Here is a 19,392-nt window from a genome sequence, read left to right as displayed (position 1 = left end):
AATTATCTTGTTATTAATTTTTTGTTTTGATCAGAAAACTGAGAACAATTGTGTGGGGTCTGCTAATTGATATTTGGCTTGCTGTCTTATGCTACAGTAGCTGTGTTTTAACTTGTGTGAAACAACTGTTGAATAAGTTTGTCCTCACAAACTTCAAGGATTAGAAGAGTCATGAATTTTTAGTTAACTATAGTATTACAGCTCTTTTATTTCAGTTTAAATATCATGAGTCAACAGCAAATAGATTTGCAAAATGGTTACAAGAAAATCCCTGTGCTTTGAAACTGGCAAAACATCATTCAAATTCAGAATGCAGCTGTTTAACCATGAGAATATTCAGCCCATTGGAAAGGTTTAAGGAAATTTGTCAGGGATCGCTTTGTAAACAGAGCCCAGGCGCTATATAAAAATTATTATTACCATATTATTATTTTAGATGGAAGGACCTAACAGCATCATACATATCTGTAAAATGTGATTGCAATCTTATAGTCTTACATTTTAAGATGCGTGGTTATGTAACATCAGAATGCAAGATCAAACAGCCAGCTCTTTTGTAAAAGCACCACAACAACATTTCCTTTATATATAGTATGTTTTAAATAATGGTGAAGCAGGCCAATTAATAGGGGTTCTGCAGGCTGGTCCAGCCTCCAGACCTTGAGTTTGACACCCTGCTCTAGTGTGTGAAAAGACAAGTGATACCTATTTAGAAAGGAAAAAAATCCACAATAGCATTAATTTGACTTTCCATTATTGCTAGTTATAATTATTTACTAACTGGAGCTTTTTATTATGCAGCTTTAAAAGCCTTCAATCTAAAAGAATCTTAAGCCTTTCCTTGAGATTAACAGTTTCCTTCTCATGATCCCCATTTGTTCACAGCACCAGAGGCACCGGAGATTTCTTCTGTGACCTATTCTAGTAATCTGCTGTATGTCACTTGGCATTATGGGGACAACACCACTGACCTGTCCTACTCCAGGATATCGCACTGGTTGGTTGTAGCAGAGGGACGAAAGAGAGTTCGAAAAAGCATATCATCAGATGTAAGATTTTTTTCGTTATATTCAAATCGAGAGAGGCTGTCCCTTACAGGTGTCAATGTGTTTGAAAATTACTAGTATATTCAGTGTGTTAAACAGCATGATTTTTACCTTCTCTTTTTGTTTCCCTACCTTTTTTGTTTCTTTGAATGTTTTGCCAGTAATTCCTGCATTCCTGTTTTTGTGCCAGCATAAAAAAAGCAGCATACATAGGTTCTTGACTTTATTCTGCTTCCTGTAACTAAACTATGAGTATAGATTGTATATATTTTAATATTAGCTTTTAGTAAAACTCTCTATATATCCATCCATCCATCCATTCTCTAACCCGCTGAATCTGAACACAGGGTCACGGGGGTCTGCTGGAGCCAATCCCAGCCAACACAGGGCACAAGGCAGGAAACAATCCTGGGCAGGGTGCCAACCCACCGCAGCTCTATATATCCGACATAACTAATTGAAGAATTGTCATTATTTGTTTTCTGATATGTACAATCCGTTCATCTAAAGAGACTTAAAATATATGTGATTACTGCTCAAAATGTTCAATAATAAAATCAAATCAGAATGAAATACAGTTGAAGCAGCAGCTAGCACCATAACATAAGCTTATTGCAGTACAGTGCAATTTATTTCATGTTCTTGTATTTGAAACATATTTAATTTATTATGGTAGGTCTCTATGCTACTGGAGAAGAAATAAACTACTGTCTTTCTGGAATTCACCTGTAATGAAGACAATAAATCCTGTAAATGAAGCATACCACTCAGATTTAATTTAATTGTTTGTCGCCATTTTAATTTGTGAAACCTGTGGGCTACATTATACAAAAATTTTAAAACTGTGTTACATGTTTTTATTGTTAAAATTAAATGATCGGCATTAATTTATATTGATTTTTGAAACCCTTTAAGAGTGCACTGTCTTAATCTGGACCACACTTATTTACTGTATGCTACTTTCAGGGAATTCTCACAAAAATATTACTTGTCCTGCAGGTGACACGAACAGTAATGAAAGCTGTATTAAGTGTGCCACCAGGAGACATCTACAACATTACAGTTACTGCCTGCACAGAGAGAAACAGGAGCACATCAATTGCACGAATCATCAAATTAGGTCAGTACTTTTTGTTTTAAAATTAAATGACGTGATTCAAACATGACTTCAAAAATTGAAGAATAGATACTGTTAAATAAAAATGGTATCATTTCATTGTGTTTAAAATTATTGTATCATTAAACTATTTTGGCAATTTTCAGAAAAATCAAAAGTAGGCAAATGCTGGTAGCACACAACAGTCTTATTAATAGACACTTTGGATTACACTGTTTATGTGCCTTCCACCTTGTAAAAGAGCAGTGTCAATCAAGTACTTCAAAAGAAATTCCCAGATCATCAATTCTAAAATGCTCTGCATGGACACCAATGTGGCTGATAAGTTTTTATTGTAATCAACACAATAGTGTACAGTATATAAAGTATAATTTGCTTATAATACTAAGGCTGTACTTTATTGCTTTTTTAATTTCTTCATTGCCACATCCTATGGTGAAATACGCCTATCACGTGTCCCATTTTCTTGTTTATATAATGAAGTCAAACTCTAATAATTCCAGTCCACTGATTTTGGCAGCCTTCTTGTGTTCCAAGCTAACCTGTGCTCTGAGATGACAGAATCTTCAGTTCTGATGTGGCAAAATTTTAGGATGACCTCCCTAAATTAATTACATAGCCTGACTTTTATTCTTTTCAAAGTCAATTTAAATTCACATTTGTTTGGGAAGGCATTTAACTTAACCTGACATTCTTACTTTTTCAGTTCTCTCTGTCTGCCCAGGTGCTCACTGTGATATGTAGTATCACAAATTATGTGCTTTGTTTGTGGTTTTCTTAAGGCATTTTATACTTTTTGTTTTTGATATTGATATTTATCTGTTGGTGTTTATTTAATATTTGTCAGTGTTTTTATTTTTGTATGATTTTGAATATCTTTGAGCATATGGAACATTCTACTGTATGTAAATAAAATATTTTACCGTTGCAAGTATTCATCATTATCATCAGTTTTTGACCATTTTCAGATTTATATAGGTTAGTTGGTTGCCACTCTCAATGGTCCTAATGCTAATCACATAAACAAAACTTTAGCATATAACTCTTTCTTATTGAGGAAAGATATTATTCAGACAGTTCCCTTGCTTAATTTTTCAAAAATCATTTATTCTAGAGATATTTCAAGTGCGCTACTCTTACTAATCCCTAATTGCTTTTCAGTACAAAAGCTTTTGAATATATACAGAAAAAAGACTTGTAATCGAGAGCTTCTTCCTTTTAATCATAGCTGGTTTATGATAATGGCTTTCGCATCCATTGCATTCAACAATGTTTAAACATTATTACCCATTCCAGTACACTTTGGTGAGGTAAAACATTATACTAGTGCACAAACTGTCTTAAATATCAGCTCCTTTAACACCTTCTTCCCACAAATATCATACAATAGTACTTTCTCGCGTGCAGTAAACATTGTGTAGCAATCAGTTAGTTGCTGTTTTCAGTGACATCTGTGGTCAGCCACCTGCTTCAAAAAGAATATAATTACCCCTTTGGCAAAAAAACTAAAGTGGACTGTGCCAATGAATACAGACTGGTGGTGCTCATTCCCATTTTTATGAAATGCTTTAAAGTACTGATGACGGAATACAACTCTGTAGTAGCCAGTTCTAAGCCCAGTTTAGAAAGAAGAAGGGAAACAGCTAGGGTTTAGGGCCAGTTGTGTAACCTGTCAGGCCTGTTAGTGCTTGGAATACTCTTAGATATTTCCCCCATAAGTGATGTGCACCCTAAAAACCTAACAAGTTTGAAAACTGTGGAAGGGACACTGCGTGGACACTGGAATTCACTGGACACTGGAATTCACAAATATGGCAATTAGGACTGTAAGTACTACAGTGTGGAATATCAGCAATCTGACATGTAGAAGTCAAGATATAGTGGAAATATAAAGAGTCAAATTGTTTTTTGTCTTAAAGAAACAAAATAGAAGCATAAAAATGTAAAAGAACTATATACAATGTGATACAAAGGAGAACAAACCAAAAGTAACTAAGTTGGTATTATACTGAATGAAGTCTGGAAAAGTATAGTGGTGCAAGGATGCAAGTAAGAGTTAATGACAGGCTAATATCACTCAGGTTAGCATCTGACAAGAGATTATAATTTCTGGCCAATTACTCCAAAGTTGGATGTACAAAGGAGGAAAAGGATAAATGTGGCACTTATTTGCTAGAATTAGAGAGGAGAATTCAAAAACCCATCCACAGGGGATGCACAAACCAGTGTGTTTTTTTGTGCCGGTCCCAAGCCCAGATAAATGTGGAGGGTTATGTCAGGAAGGGAATCCGGTGTAAAATTTTTCCAAATCAATATGCGGACAACAATACAAATTTCCATACCGGATCGGTCGAGCCCTGGGTTAACAACAACCGCCACCAGTACTGTTAGCCAACAGAGTTCTGGAGGAAATTGGGCTACTGTTGGCCAAAGAAGAAGAAGGAGAAGAAAGTAAAGTAAAGAGAGTGGAACTGAGGGTAGGAACTTTGAATGTTGGCAGTATGACTGGTAAGGGGAGAGAGTTAGCAGATATGATGGAGAGACTAAATGGAAGGGGAGTAAGGCCAGGTGGATCGGAGGTAGATTCAAATTCTGATTCAGATTCTGTCATGGTGTGGATGGGAGAAGAAATGGGGTAAGAGTTATTCTGTAGGAACAGTATGTCAAGAGTGTTTTGGAGGTGAAAAGAGTGTCAAGCAGAGTAATGATTATGAAGCTGGAAATTGGAGGTGTAATGATGAATGTTGTTAGTGCATATGCACCGCAAGTTACGTGTGCAGTGGGTGAGAAAGAAGATTTTTGGAGTGAATTGGATGAAGTGATGAACAGTGTACCCAAGGGACAGAAAGTGGTGATTGGAGCGGATTTCAATGGGCATGTTGATGAAGGGAACAGAGGAGACGAGGAGGTGATGGGTAGGTATGGTGTCAAGGAGAGGAATGAAGAAGGTCAGAGGATAGTGGATTTTGCCAAAAGAATGGACATAGCTGTGGTGAATACGTATTTTAAGAAGAGGGAGGAACATAGGGTTACGTACAAGAGTGGAGGAAAATGCACACAGGTAGATTACATCCTATGCAGAAGAGTTGATCTGAAGGAGATTGAAGACTGCAAAGTGGTGGCAGGGGAAAGTGTAGTTAAGCAGCATAGGATGGTGATCTGTATGATGACGTTGCAGATCAAGAAGAGGAACAGAGTGAGGGCAGAGCCAAGGATCAAATGGTGGAAGTTGAAAAAGGAAGACTGCAAGGTTGAGTTTAGGGAAAAGGAAGAGGATGGCAAAGAAGAAGTGGGATAGTCAGAGAGATGGAGAAAGTAGACAAGAGTACAAGGAAATAAGGCACAAGGTGAAGAGAGATGTGGCGAAGGCTAAAGAAAAGGTGTATGATGAGTTGTATGAGAGGTTGGACACTAAGGAGGGATTAAAGGACCTGTACCAATTGGCTAGACAGAGGGACCGAGCTGGGAAAGATGTGCAGCAGGTTAGGGTGATAAAGGATAAAGATGGAAACGTACTCATAAGCGAGGAGAGTGTGTTGAGCAGATGGAAAGAGTACTTTGAGAGGCTGATGAATGAAGAGAACGAGAGAGAGAAGAGGTTGGATGATGTGGAGATAGTGAATCAGGAAGTGCAACAGATTAGCAAGGAGGAAGTAAGGACAGCTATGAAGAGGATGAAAAATGGAAAGGCCGTTGGTCCAGATGATACCTGTGGAAGCATGGAGGTGTTTAGCAGAGATGGCAGTGGAGTTTTTAACCAGATTGTTTAATGGAATCTTGGAAAGTGAGAGGATGCCTGAGGAGTGGGGAAGAAGTGTACTGGTGCCAATATTTAAGAATAAGGGGGATGTGCAGGACTGCAGTAACTACAGGGGAATAAAATTGATGAGCCACAGCATGAAGTTATGGGAAAGAGTAGTGGAAGCTACGTTAAGAAGTGAGGTGATGATTAGTGAGCAGCAGTATGGTTTCATGCCAAGAAAGAGCACCGTAGATGCAATGTTTGCTCTGAGGATGTTAAAGGAGAAGTTTAGAGAAGGCCAGAAGGAGTTGCATTGCATCTTTGTGGACCTGGAGAAAGCATATGACAGGGTGCTTCGAGAGGAGCTGTGGTATTGTATGAGGAAGTCGGGAGATCAGAGAAGTACGTAAGAGTTGTACAGAATATGTACGAGGGAAGTGTGACAGTGGTGAGGTCTGTGGTAGGAGTGACGGATGCATTCAAGGTGTAGGAGGGATTTCATCAGGGATCGGCTCTGGACCTTTCTTATTTGCAATGGTGATGGATAGGTTGACAGACAAGATTAGACAGGAGTCCCTGTGGTCTATGATGTTTGCTGATGACATTGTGATCTGTAGCAATAGTAGGGAGCAGGTTGAGGAGACCCTGGAGAGGTATAGATATGCTCTAGAGAGGAGAGGAATGAAGGTCAGTAGGAACAAGACAGAATTCATGTGTGTAAATGAGAGGGAGGTCAGTGGAATGGTGAAGATGCAAGGAGTAGAGTTGGCGAAGGTGGATGAGTTTAAATACTTGAGATCAACAGTACAGAGTAATGGGGATTGTGGAAGAGCGGTGAAAAAGAGAGTGCAGGCAGATTGGAATGGTTGGAGACGAGTGTCTGGTGTGATTTGTGACAGATGGGTGTCAGCAAGAGTGAAAGGGAAGGTCTACAGGACGGTAGTGAGACCAGCTATGTTATATGGGTTGGAGACGGTGGCACTGACCAGAAAGCAGGAGACAGAGCTGGAGGTAGCAGACTTAAAGATGCTAAGATTCGCACTGGGTGTGACGAGGATGGATAGGATTAGAATTGAGTACATTAGAGGGTCAGCTCAAGTTGGACGGTTGGGAGACAAAGTCAGAGAGGCGCGATTGCGTTGGTTTGGACATGTGCAGAGGAGAGATGCTGAGTATATTGGGAGAAGGATGCTAAGGAAAGAGCTGCCAGGGAAGAGGAAAAGAGGAAGGCCTAAGCGAAGGTTTATGGATGTGGTGAGAGAGGACATGCAGGTGATGGGTGTAACAGAACAAGATGCAGAGCACAGAAAGATATGGAAGAAAATGATCTGCTGTGGCAACCCTTAATGGGAGCAGTCGAAAGAAGAAGAAGAAAAAAGGAGAATTCAAAGAGACAAAAAATTGATAATTGAGGCTAATCTAAGCTGGCACATACATGAGCAAACTGAAGATGTTATGAAAGTAAAGGTTTTGGAGTTGCGAATAATAATGGAAAATATAATTAGAGTGGATGTATAGATGTGATCTTTGTTTTTCTAGTACTTTTTTTCAGAGAAAACAGGAACATTAAATTACCAAAAAGAGTGGAAATGCAAAAGAAGAGATTGGTGAAAGATTACAAAGTGATAACTTGGAGACTGTGTGGTTGTGCAGCTTTGATTGCTGGTTACAAGGCTGCATGTAAAGAGGAGCAATAGAAGAGACTGTCAAGGAAGAGACACTGGAAAGGTTGAAGGATAAGACAACACAGAAACTGGGGAGGAAACTGAACAAATTTAAAGAAGATTTGCTGTTGACCATGGCTAAAGTGTATGTAAAGACACCTGGAAGGAGGAGAAAAAGGTGAAGAAAATTAACTTAAAGAAGAATTTGGCCTTGTGCCAGGCAAAAGTACCAGAGATGCAATATCTATCTTAACAGAAATCCATGAGTAAGTGCTTGATAGAGATGGAGAGGTGTCTGACTATTTTGTGGAATCAGAAGAGGCTTGCAATAGACATGATATGCATTATTTTAGAAAGTTAACAGAAAATCAGTTAAATTTATGCAACTCATGAATGAAGATGTCATGACAACAGTGAGAACATCCATAGGGGTTAGATAAGAATTTCAGGTCAAGTCTGGTTAAAATCAAGGATCAGCACTGTGTCTAAACCTGTTTGGGTTAGTGATCCATATGCCATCAGAAAGAGGAAATAGAAGGCCTTTCTTGTGAGATACTTATTACAGATGACTTGGTCATTTTGGTAAAAACGCGAGGAAAAGTGCATCAGATTTAGAAACAAAGGAACTTAGTTTATTACAAATACGTATGTACAGAGAATGAAGGCTAGGTTGGTTTGGCCATGTATTTAGAATGGATGACAACACTGAAGTTAACAAGATGTTTGATTTAAATGTGTAAAGCAAAACAGAGAGAGAGTTAGACCAAAACTGAAATGGTGGGAACTCGATGCAGGACATGTTCAGGTATATTACAGTTTAGAAAGCCAGTACAAAGGCAACCATCCCTGTTAACTGCAGGAAATGGCACTGATGATGAGGATGAAGATGACAATTGCTTGATCGCAATAAATGTAAAATTCCAGATAGATTGGACCATGTACAGTTTGCCTATTGTCATACATGGTACACATATGATTCCAAACCTGGATAATAAATACTGCTACAATACATTCTACAGCTCAGAATTTATCATTGTTGTACCCTTTAAAGCTGATCACCAAGCTCCTAGATGTTTAAATTGGTGTTGCCACCTGCAACTAGATTTTGGACTTCCTAACCTGGATATGAGGACTGGCAGCATCACTTCCTCCACTCTGATGCTCAGCAGAGGCATCCCAGACTGATGTGTTGAGCCAAATGTTGCTTATGAATAATTGGTGGCCAAATATTTTCCAAATCCATCATTAAATTTGTTGATAACACTAGCATCATAGGCTTAAACACCAACCAAGATGAGGTGGCTTACAAAGGAGAGATTTTCAAGCAATGGGAGTCGAGCTGGGAGACAAATTTTTTGGAGTGACTGACACCCCGAAGTGAACACAAGCTATTAGCTACATATCAGCTATTATGTAGAAGGATCCTCAATGCCATTAGTTCCTCAGATGTCTGAGGAACCCCAAATATCTCATCCTTGCTCACCAGGCTCTTTATGTGCAAAGTGGTGTCCATCCCTAGTGGCCACACTATTACATCAGCTCTGCATAGAACTGTAAAACAGTACAGAGGGAAGCGAAGGCAGATGCCAAAGACCATCGCATATGGATTGTCCAATTATGCCTGTAATGTTATGAGTTGTATTCATGATCTCTGTTTATGTTTATTGTCTGTTGTTGATATTGCATTACTTTCACTAGTATGTAGGAAACTTGCAAGTATAAATTTCATTGCTTTTTCTATTAAATAACCCCCCATCATATAGGCCAACAGGAGCAAAGTACCAAACCACCAGAATAACAATTAGTGTCTCAGCAAGCAACCAGATGCACTGTAACTAGCTTGGAAGCAAAGAAGTGTGGAAACTTTTTTAAAGAATCCTTATATATGTTTGGTCTGAGATATATTGTACCGTATATACAATATACAGATACATGTACATTTATGTATGTGGCCAAGACCAGTTTCTTTTTTGTGGAATCCATGTAGAATGGAAATATGTTTTTCATGTATTTTTGCCATGTGGCCTTGATATATTATACTTAAACAGTATTTATTTATGAACATTTAGGAGCTATAAAGTCAATTTTAAAAAACATACATACTGTATATGTTTATGAATATACTACACCATTGTGCAATTTGGCATGGACTTATAAATGAAAAGCTGCTATATAAACAGAAGTAAAATTACGGCCTAAAATAGCCAGATGTGTCCTTTGAATATGAGGAAGTTGACACAACTTTCTTTCTTTACAGATTTTTGCTGCTCTATAAAAATTAAAAGGCGTTCTTAAGTCATACTGTTTGTCTTTCAGAGCCAGCCCCTCCAAAGTCTTTATTTGCTGTGAACAAAACGCAGAATTCTGTTACTTTGCTGTGGGTGGAAGAAGGCATTGTTGATTCCTATCAAGTTTTGTGTAAAAGTTCCTATGACAGCAGAGACCAGAAGGTTAGTGCTAGAAAACTGCTTTTTTCTTTTTCTTTTCTTTCTTTCTTTCTTTCTTTTTTGTGCATAATATAAACTCTACTAAGCCACAGATTTTAACAACTCTTGGCTGGATTGTTCCATTGTTTTTGATTTTGTTATTTTGCAGAATTTACAGAATGATTTTAGATTTGATCCTAGTAGGTTATAATAACCTAATGTTTTCATGCAAATCTCTTTATTATAAACACATCTGACTTGTTTTTTTTCCATATTAATATTATTTAGAAGTGTATGAATGTTTTTGAAAAGAGTCCCTTTAGACTTAAGCGTTTTCCAGAAAGCTGTTAAAACCATGGTGTTAGACTCAAATCTAAATGTTATGACCCGTTCAAGTTTAGTTTATTGATTATTGCTCATGGAACAAGTTGGACTGAATACAAAAAGGTTTTTCTCAGTTTTTAGAAGAAAACACACCTTTGTTGCAGAAATGAGATATTGTCTACTTCCTTCTCATGTCTTCTCCTATGACTTGGGTCATTGATCTGATGAGACAAACTATTGTGTTGCTAGTACCTTATAGTTTGTTTAAATTTGTAAGTCTATCCAGTATTGCCAGTTTACTGGAAATAATACAGTATTATGCAATAGTGAACAAAAAAAGAGTATAATAGGCAGCTTTTTTGGTATCTGTTTCGGTTCTTCTTTTAAGATGAGATTTTTTTTTTGAATAGCTCTGATAAGAGAGAACTGTCTAATCTGTTTTTTGATTTTCTTTTTTTTGTTACTTATTAGTACTAGGGTGTTGTACCCTGTTAGCCGTTATGAATGTAGTGAGAAGTCAAGCAAAATGACACCTTTTATTGGCTAACTAAAAAAATCACAATATGCAAGCTTTCGAGGCAACTCCGGCTCCTTCTTCAGACAAGATGCAATCAATTACATCTGTTACAACTTCTCACCACATTTGTTACTTATTAAAATGAAGAAAAGCAAACAAAGCTAAACAGGCACAAGATAAAGTTTACCATGAACTATGTAACCCCCAATGGTGTCCACCCCTGCAACAATCGCCCACCAACCATCCCACTCCACCTTACATAGCCTAGGAAAATATAAAATATCATACTAATTGTATGAGGGCCTGAATCCTCAGAGGCCCTAGTAAAGAGAAAGAGAAGAATAAAAAAAGCCACTAAGGCTTACCTATCAAGTCCTCAACCAGACAGGCAGCAACTATCCAGCCATCAATGGTGACATGTGATGAACCATTAATCCAGGATGCAGAGAGTTGTAGAAGAACTCTCTAGAAGTGGATTTCCAGTAATTGGAGGATATAATGTTGTGTTACTTCTATTGGGAAACAACTGTGAGCTTGTTATTTTTTATTTTTTGGACAGGATAACAGATTGGCCAGTACCTCTGTACATTTACATGTTCTGTGTCAAATTGCAACAATTGTCTTCCCTGTGTTTGTTCAGTGAAACAGAGGTCACTGAAACAGTATACAGCATCATTGTCTCTTAACCCTGCATAGTATATGTCTGTGTGTTTTTAAGGGCTAATGTCAATCTCTCTTACTTCTAGATTCATTTCATGATCCCCTTTAGTATCTTTTTATTTTTTTTTTGTTTTCTGATGCATTGCAGTAGCTGTTTAGTGCTGACTTTTGTCAGACTCAATTAAACTGATGGAACCTTTGATTAGCTCTTGGATAAATGGCATCGAGTATTGTGGAGAATGACCTTTTGAAGCAGTGTCCTTGTAATTTACCTCCCTCTGTTTATTGGGTCATATTTTTATGTTAAACTTAACTTTGCAGTGAGTTTTTCAGGGAGTAGTAACTCTGCTAATGCTTAATTCCTTGCACCAGTCAGGGAGCGATGCAGCTAGTAAACCATTTGTATTAAAATGCTACAAGCAGAAGAAATTTCAGTGGGCAAAAGACCATAAAACATAGACAGATAATCAGTGGCAGAAACTCTTCTGGAGTTCAATTTTAAATTATACTTCTGAAGTGTGTATATATCTATATATTAACAGAATTATAGTGGCCTCCTCAGAGCCCAAACATCAACATAATTTAAGTTGTATGGGCTGCTTGGGCTAGAAAAAGAACAAAAAGCAGACAAAGCCAAAAGAAGAGTTATGGCAAGTCCTACAAGAAACATGAAAACATTATATACTATAGCAGTGTACAAATGGCTTACAGCTTCGGAAATGCTAACTTGTTTTAAAAGACACAAGACATTTCTGTCACTGTTTATTGTATCAGTATTTATTTATGTGTATTATTGTGTTATATAAATAGGCATTTTATGCCTAGTATTTACACTAGGTATGGACAATACATACCTAGAATACATATATATATATATATATATATATATATATATATATATATATATATATATATATATATATATATATATAGGCACGATATATATATATATAGGCACGATATATATATATATATATATATATATATATATATATATATATATATATATATATATATATATATACACAGTCATTCCTCTTTATCCACATTTTTTAAAGCAGTTTTTTCACTATAAAGCCTTTTGGACTTTTGTACCACAAACTCTGTATCAGGATTGTTTTTTTCCCTATAATGCACAAATTATCCAAAATGCAGTTGTGCTTGAGTAAACAAGTGTGGTGCTGCTGGTATCCATGCCCTCTGAGCTGCTACCTGCTAGTCTCATGCTTTTGTTTGCTTCACTATGAAGTGCTTCTGCAATAGCTGCCTTGATCGTAAAATATCTGTGTAATCTTGAAAAGTGGCTCCAAAAAAAGGGAGACATTGAAAGTAATTGAAAAGCTAGGGTAAGTTCTTTTTTATGTAATTTCATAATTGTAGTTTGCTGTGAAACAAATCCACCATGCTTGGATGCAAGACTCTGAACAAGATCCGTAAAGACACAGTTTCTCTCTCTTTCGTATCTCGAATGTAGTTTAATGTGCAGAGACATTTCAGTTAAACCGATTTGGTAGTCGATGAATTAAGTATTTTTTAATTATGGATAAATCAAGTGATGATGGTAATATAGGTGTTTAAGAGTGTTTTAGTGGTAAAATAATAACAAGTAGTTTCTTGATATCTGATATTTCTCTTTGATCCGTTTTTAGGAACTGATTACAAACAGATAACAAGAGATGACTTTCTATATGAATTTATGCTGAGACTGACTGCCCTTTAGTATTTGAACAATTTATCCTAAAGCATTTCCAATTTCTGATTGTAAAATTTTGCATCATTTCCTTTTCCAGGCAGAGCAACTGACTGTGAATTCTCATGTGGTGACATTTTCAAGTCTGTCTCCGTCAACAACATATAACTGCAGTGTGACCAGTTTCAGTCATGACATGTCCAGTGAACCTGCCTTTATAGCTGTCTCTACACTGGGTAAGACTTGCCTTTTACTCTTTATTGCAATGAAGGTTTACCAAACCAAATGCTGAGTAGAAATCTTATAAAGTAGCAGTAACAGCATTAAAGTGGACACATAGTAACAAAATATTGCAAATTTGTGAATGCAAAAATTAAAATTGAGTGAGATGTTTTTATTAATGTATCCTGAAAGTAAACAAAATGTCTGTAGGGTAAAAGATTAACATCTTTGGGACCTGAACGCTATACTAGGTACAAAAGACTTGAGGTAGGATCTGCTTCAGATTGTAATTGCACTGTCCATTGCATAGCAAAGTCTGGCAAACATCCATATGCATACAGACACCAGTCAGAAATATGGGGCAAGAAACTTGTGCAATCATGGAAGTCTAATCCAACACTCAATCTTGTTTGACATAATATGACGGAGAAACACAGAAAATGTGTTCCCTGTGTTAGCCGGCTTTGACTGGAAAATTTTGTTAGGCAACGTGCCTCGGTTATAGTACTGTCAGTGAATTGGTTGTATCAGAAGTTATATGTAACTTATTTAGCATTTTTCTGTGTACAGTGTTTATTGTTATCAGAGGCAAATATTATTAGTTCACTGCAGTTGCTTACTCTAGAGTCATGCTACATGCAGTGGTCCATGAGTAAAACATTTCTTTCGTAGATCAATTTCTGCTTTTACCAGTAATGTACCTTGGCTGTTGCAAAACAGAATTTTACAGAAACTGCTATTCTTTTGAATTAAAACAGGTAATCATAGAATTTATGTGAAGTTTTAGTATATTATTATTATTATTATTATTAGACATTTTCGATTTCCATTTGTGTATGTTGTTTATTCAAACATTTTATTTCATATTCTTCATCAGTTGTATGTTCAAGCTTCTTCTTTTTTTGTCACACCCATAGCCAGACAAGAAAAGTTCTAACACTTAATCACTTTACTTATTACAAACAGAAATGATGTTTACAGGCTGCACATTTACAAGGCTCAATGAATTGAATCTTGTATGCATTGTACAGAAAAGAACAGGTTTAAAGAAATAATATTGTGAACTACATACAGCATGGATCACGGAAAGCCACGTTGTGGGGAGGTGGGAGGTTTGTGGTGGCAGTGTGAAAGAGGTTGCAGAAGTACTCAGCATTAAAGGATGTCACAAAGAGTGGTATTTGATAATGTTACAAAGGTGTTTTAAAGTTTATTCAGTCTAAAAACTGCTTAAAGTCTCTTCGTTAGCATCAAAGCCTAACATTAGTACAGCCTCATTATACAGTGGGTTTAAATAAATGTCTATCAACAACAAGAACTTCTTGTTCTTCTTTCAGCTGTTCAGAGAACACAAATTATCTATATTACTAAACCACAGTTTAATTTATGCACGGACGGCAGACGCACCGACGTGCATGCGCACTGCGCCTCAGCGCCCCAGAGTCAAACCCAGTGGCTTCCCAGAGTCAGTAGGTGGCACCCAAATGACACAACCTGTAAACTAAACTTGCTCTAATCAACTGTGCCAGCAGTCAGTGTGGCATATTTGAATCACATAACGGTAATTCAGTATTAAAAGTAAGTCAATTAACGGAAATACAAAAACGAGCCCGTATGGATAAAAACGATGAACAAAGGCGCCCACAACACGCTTCTGAAACAGCACAGACAAAGGAGTCATGGCTCCAAAAAGAAACAGCTCAACGATTAGAAAAACAAAAACGAGCCCGTATGGCTACGACCTGTGAACTAAACCTGAGGTGAAGCGTGCACGCCAGGTTGTACAGCTGCCCGAACGCGACCGCCCACACCACCGCATATACCACCTTCGTTTAGTAATGTTACCCTCCATGCCCGGATCCGCCGCCATGGTCACTTAAGCACGCGAATCCGCCGCCGTCAGCAAACGACTTCTGGCTGACGACACAGCCATAGAAAAACAAAAAAGAGACTGCATGGATAACAAAAATAAATGAAGGCGCCTACAACGCGCCTCTGAAACACCAGAACCAGATGAGACACAGCTCCAAAAAGAAATCGCTTTAGTACAAATGTGTTTATTTAATTAAATAAAAAATTTCCCAGGACGCACCCACCCTCCATGATATTTCCTTCCTCCAAATATCGGACAGAACAGAAACTGATTGCCATTCTTGGATTTGCGATTCTTTCGAGAATCGCGGGGTTACTGGTAAATTACTATTACTCACTCAAAAGCACCATCCTGTTTTCTTCATATCCATAATGAAAAACAGCATTTCCATCAGCTGTTGAAAAAATATTAAGTAAAAAAGGTAAGTTTTCTTTCCAGTGCATTACATTTCAAGTGAAAATTTATAACAGTGAAACTTACTAAAAACAGGTATTTGAGTTCAGGAGTTTAAGGTTTTTTCTTTTTGCTAAGAAAGGATGATTGCTCTTTAAGGGTTTAGCAACACTACATAAACCCTTTTTAGATTATACGTTGCATTTCCTGTTGCTCTTATTTAATCTTTGTGAGTGCCAATCAAATCATTGAGCACAGCCCACTGGTTAATGAGAATTGCAGTCCCCATGTCGGCATTGCAGCAAGGTTGCAGTTAAAATGTGTGGGAAAGGGGTATATAGAAATTAAATTACTTTCTTTCTGGATCACTTGAACGAAATTGACTGGCTGACCTAATCCACCAGGCTTCAAAGAATTTATACATTGTTTATGTCACTTAGCGAGGAGTAAGAAGTTCCTGTTTTGTAGGCTTCTGTCTGCAGTTATTAGGTTAAACTTCAAAATGAAAAATAATAAATTAGAAATGAATGAGTATAATTATGCATTCACTTACAGCTCCATTTGAGACTGGCTGTATGTCAGATTGGCCATATGTCGATCATAATGTGTACAGGTCAATTCAACTAAGGCTTTGAGGGTCTGGTGTGGGTCAGTGGTACTCATACTTTTACTATTGGCAAAGAGTAGCACAAATTGATACTTGAGTCTTGGTGGCCGAATGCCAAGCTACCTTATACTTGACGCATTTGCACTGGGCTTGAGGGCTGTGTGACTACAATGATGTCAGACGCAGAGGCAAGACTCCCCTCCCCTATATTCAGCCCTTCACTCAACATTCTGGCATGAGCATAACCAGGCTCTCCTCAAAACTCACCACTTTGGCTACACAGGGTGGCATCTGCATTGCCCATATAGTTATAAAACATTCCATACATAGCACATGATGAAAACTCAGCAAGCACCAGCCACACACTGAATTTTTTCTAACTACAAACTGAGTTCACAATATTTTCCACAATCCAGACAACACCAATATGGTGATATCAAACCATAAATACATAAATAAAATTAGCCCTTCAAAGTTAATAAAATTATCATAATAAACATGCTGAAATACTGTTTTCAGCTGAAAATATTTTTTATTACGTAAATGCTTTTGTGATAAACCTGAGGTGGAACAGTATAAATATGAATCAAGTAAAAGCACTTGGGATGGTACATTTTTTGGTAATATTTATTATCTATAAATATATGATTAATTTTATATAAATATATAATTCAATATATATTTAATATGATAACACATATGCCATTACCCTGTTTCTGTACACAAAGCATGACAACACAGATGCATAATTAAAATAAAATGTTACAATTCAGAATCACAAGTGAATGCAAAATGTGCAGCATGTAATGATTTGTTCATGCATCAAATGAATGAGAATCATTAGACTGATTCTCGGGTAGTGACTCATTCACGAATCAAATGAGTCGAGAGTCATGAGTCAGGCAGTTCTTGCATATGTGCTTTACACATCCACCAGCGGGCATTGGCAGGGAAAAGGAAGACGATAACTTCATGCAGGGCATGCATACGCTTTAGCACCAGTCCTGTTATGCGACATTATTAGCTACGTGACTCTGAGCACACACTGTCACCTACTGACTAGGAGACTATCAATGTGTTGATCGAACAGGCCACAACCAGTATGAATATGTTTTGTCTGCCAACTGTGTGCACGCTTTACATTGCAGTCTGCACGCCGGTTTGATGTAGTAAGTATAAGCAAGCCCTAAGGGAAGGCAGTGCCGGACAAATGCATAAGAATTGGCCACGTGGATCAGTGCAGATCAAAACAAATCCTAAAGAGCCCTCCAAGAGTCAGAAAATATGAGACCCTGTGAAATAATAAGGACAGATTTATTTCTATTTGCAAGGAGTTTCTATCTTCTTGATGGAAGAAAAAGGTGCAAACCATCTGCACAGATCAGATCCAAAAAAGACTTGTGAGCTACATGAAGTACAACTTAAAAAAATGCTGCCAACCAGTGCACCAAAGATTATAACTCTGTGAGCGTAATGAGATATATATATATATATATATATATATATATATATATATATATATATATATATATATATATATATATATTTTTCTTATTGTTAGTTTTTGTTCTTTTATTGGATTCAACATCACTACAGCAAGGAAGACCGCCAAAAGACTGAACCCTAAGTAGCTCCACCACCACTTTTTTTATTGCTTCTATGCAGAGTATATCATTCTATGGCCAGTAGCGCTGCCGCAAGTACATGGTAAACAAAAGGCATAAAGTCTTTGCAGCCCTGTAGTAGCATATTTTTGCAGTTTCTAGAACATTATTACCCTGTTGTTTTCCTATGGCCCTCAAGTATGAATGGCCTTGACTCAGCCAACTGAAAATTGACTCATGACTATATATCAATAAATAAAAAAAATTAAAAAATTGTAAACAAGAAGAAAGCAATACACTTTAACTGCTAAATTCAATTTTAAGTCTCTAATGATTATAATGAAAAGTCTAACTGGAACTGGTTCTTTGTGAAGTAAATAGTTAAACTGCCAAATTACCCTTCATTTTTATTTTATTCAGCCTTTTTATTTTATTTTATACATTCTCCATTGATTTGATCTTTTTTAATCGGAGAGCCAGTGATTATTCCAGCAGCATTAGTCACAATGTAGGGTTCAGCAATAATCCATTGCAAGGCTCAGTAATACACACACCCATGTTCACTCATACAGGAACAATTCAGAAATGTTAATTTACATAACACATATTTTTCAAATGTAGGATGGCAAGCTTATCTAGAACTGTGGTGTTTGGTCCACTGAATTAATATACATCTATTAATCTTTTTTCTAGCTCGCTTATACATATTAGGACCACGACAGCACAGCTGCATTTTTCTTTGTATTGTTCCTTTATCTTTCACGCATCACCACCAGATCTTTATTCACTTTAGCTTTTAGCTTCAGGCTTTGCTTTACTTTTATAAGTTAAATTTTAAAACCTCTAACGAGAGACTCATTCATTAAAATTGATAAACATTTTTCTGCTACATTCAGAATTATGACTAGCTAGTAAAAACAGCCAAAGCCTCTGAATAAAGAATAGGACATGATGTTTTTAGACAACTAATGGACAAGTGTGTGATTAGAAAGGATATCAATCTTAGCTCTAATGGGAGTTATTACTTTATCCCTGACTCAAGCCTTCAGCGTTACATTAATAGCTAGATCAGCTAGTGAAACCATCTAAGTATCTATGTCCTCTTCTGAAATCAGCTGAGGCCATCGCTATTCTCTGGAGAGAACTGCCAATACTCCATACATTTCCCTGTGTAATTTTCACTTGTGTTGCCATTTAACTGCTGTGCAAGTGTGAAAGGTCCCAACCATAAAAATGACTGGCATTGATTCTTTAAGCTAAGTGGATCCCAGTCCGAATTTTTAATTGTGGCGTTTAACTGCTGCCTAAGCTGATGCCTTTACCTTCCCCATATAGTTGAGGCCTACAACTGCGTACAGTTTACACAAAGTGTGTTTCCAGTAGTGGACTCAGCTGTTCCTTATCTCTTCTTACTGCATGTTCCTGTTTAATATTGCGATTCACTTCTTTCACTTAAAATTTGTTTCTACTGCTTAACTCCTGATGACTAATGTTTTCCTGACCAAAA

The 19,392-nt window shown here is 37.1% G+C and overlaps 1 protein-coding gene across 4 annotated transcripts in view; it reads left to right on the top strand.

The window, feature by feature from the left end:
• ptpro (protein tyrosine phosphatase receptor type O) overlaps positions 1-19,392 on the top strand; it is a 326,955-nt gene that overhangs the window by 224,087 nt on the left and 83,476 nt on the right. For all 4 annotated transcript variants that reach the window (XM_051920277.1, XM_028808094.2, XM_051920278.1 and 1 more), the window contains 4 exons: positions 886-1,049; positions 2,046-2,166; positions 9,886-10,019; positions 13,287-13,422. In XM_051920277.1, the coding sequence (XP_051776237.1) occupies positions 886-1,049; positions 2,046-2,166; positions 9,886-10,019; positions 13,287-13,422 (555 nt within the window). The remainder of the gene's footprint in view (positions 1-885; positions 1,050-2,045; positions 2,167-9,885; positions 10,020-13,286; positions 13,423-19,392) is intronic.

The sequence above is a fragment of the Erpetoichthys calabaricus genome, chromosome 1 (assembly GCF_900747795.2).
Source record: "Erpetoichthys calabaricus chromosome 1, fErpCal1.3, whole genome shotgun sequence".
In the NCBI taxonomy this organism is placed as follows: Eukaryota; Metazoa; Chordata; class Cladistia; order Polypteriformes; family Polypteridae; genus Erpetoichthys; species Erpetoichthys calabaricus.
The sequence above is the reverse complement of the archived record's forward strand: the minus strand, read 5'-3'. Positions and strand labels throughout refer to the sequence as shown.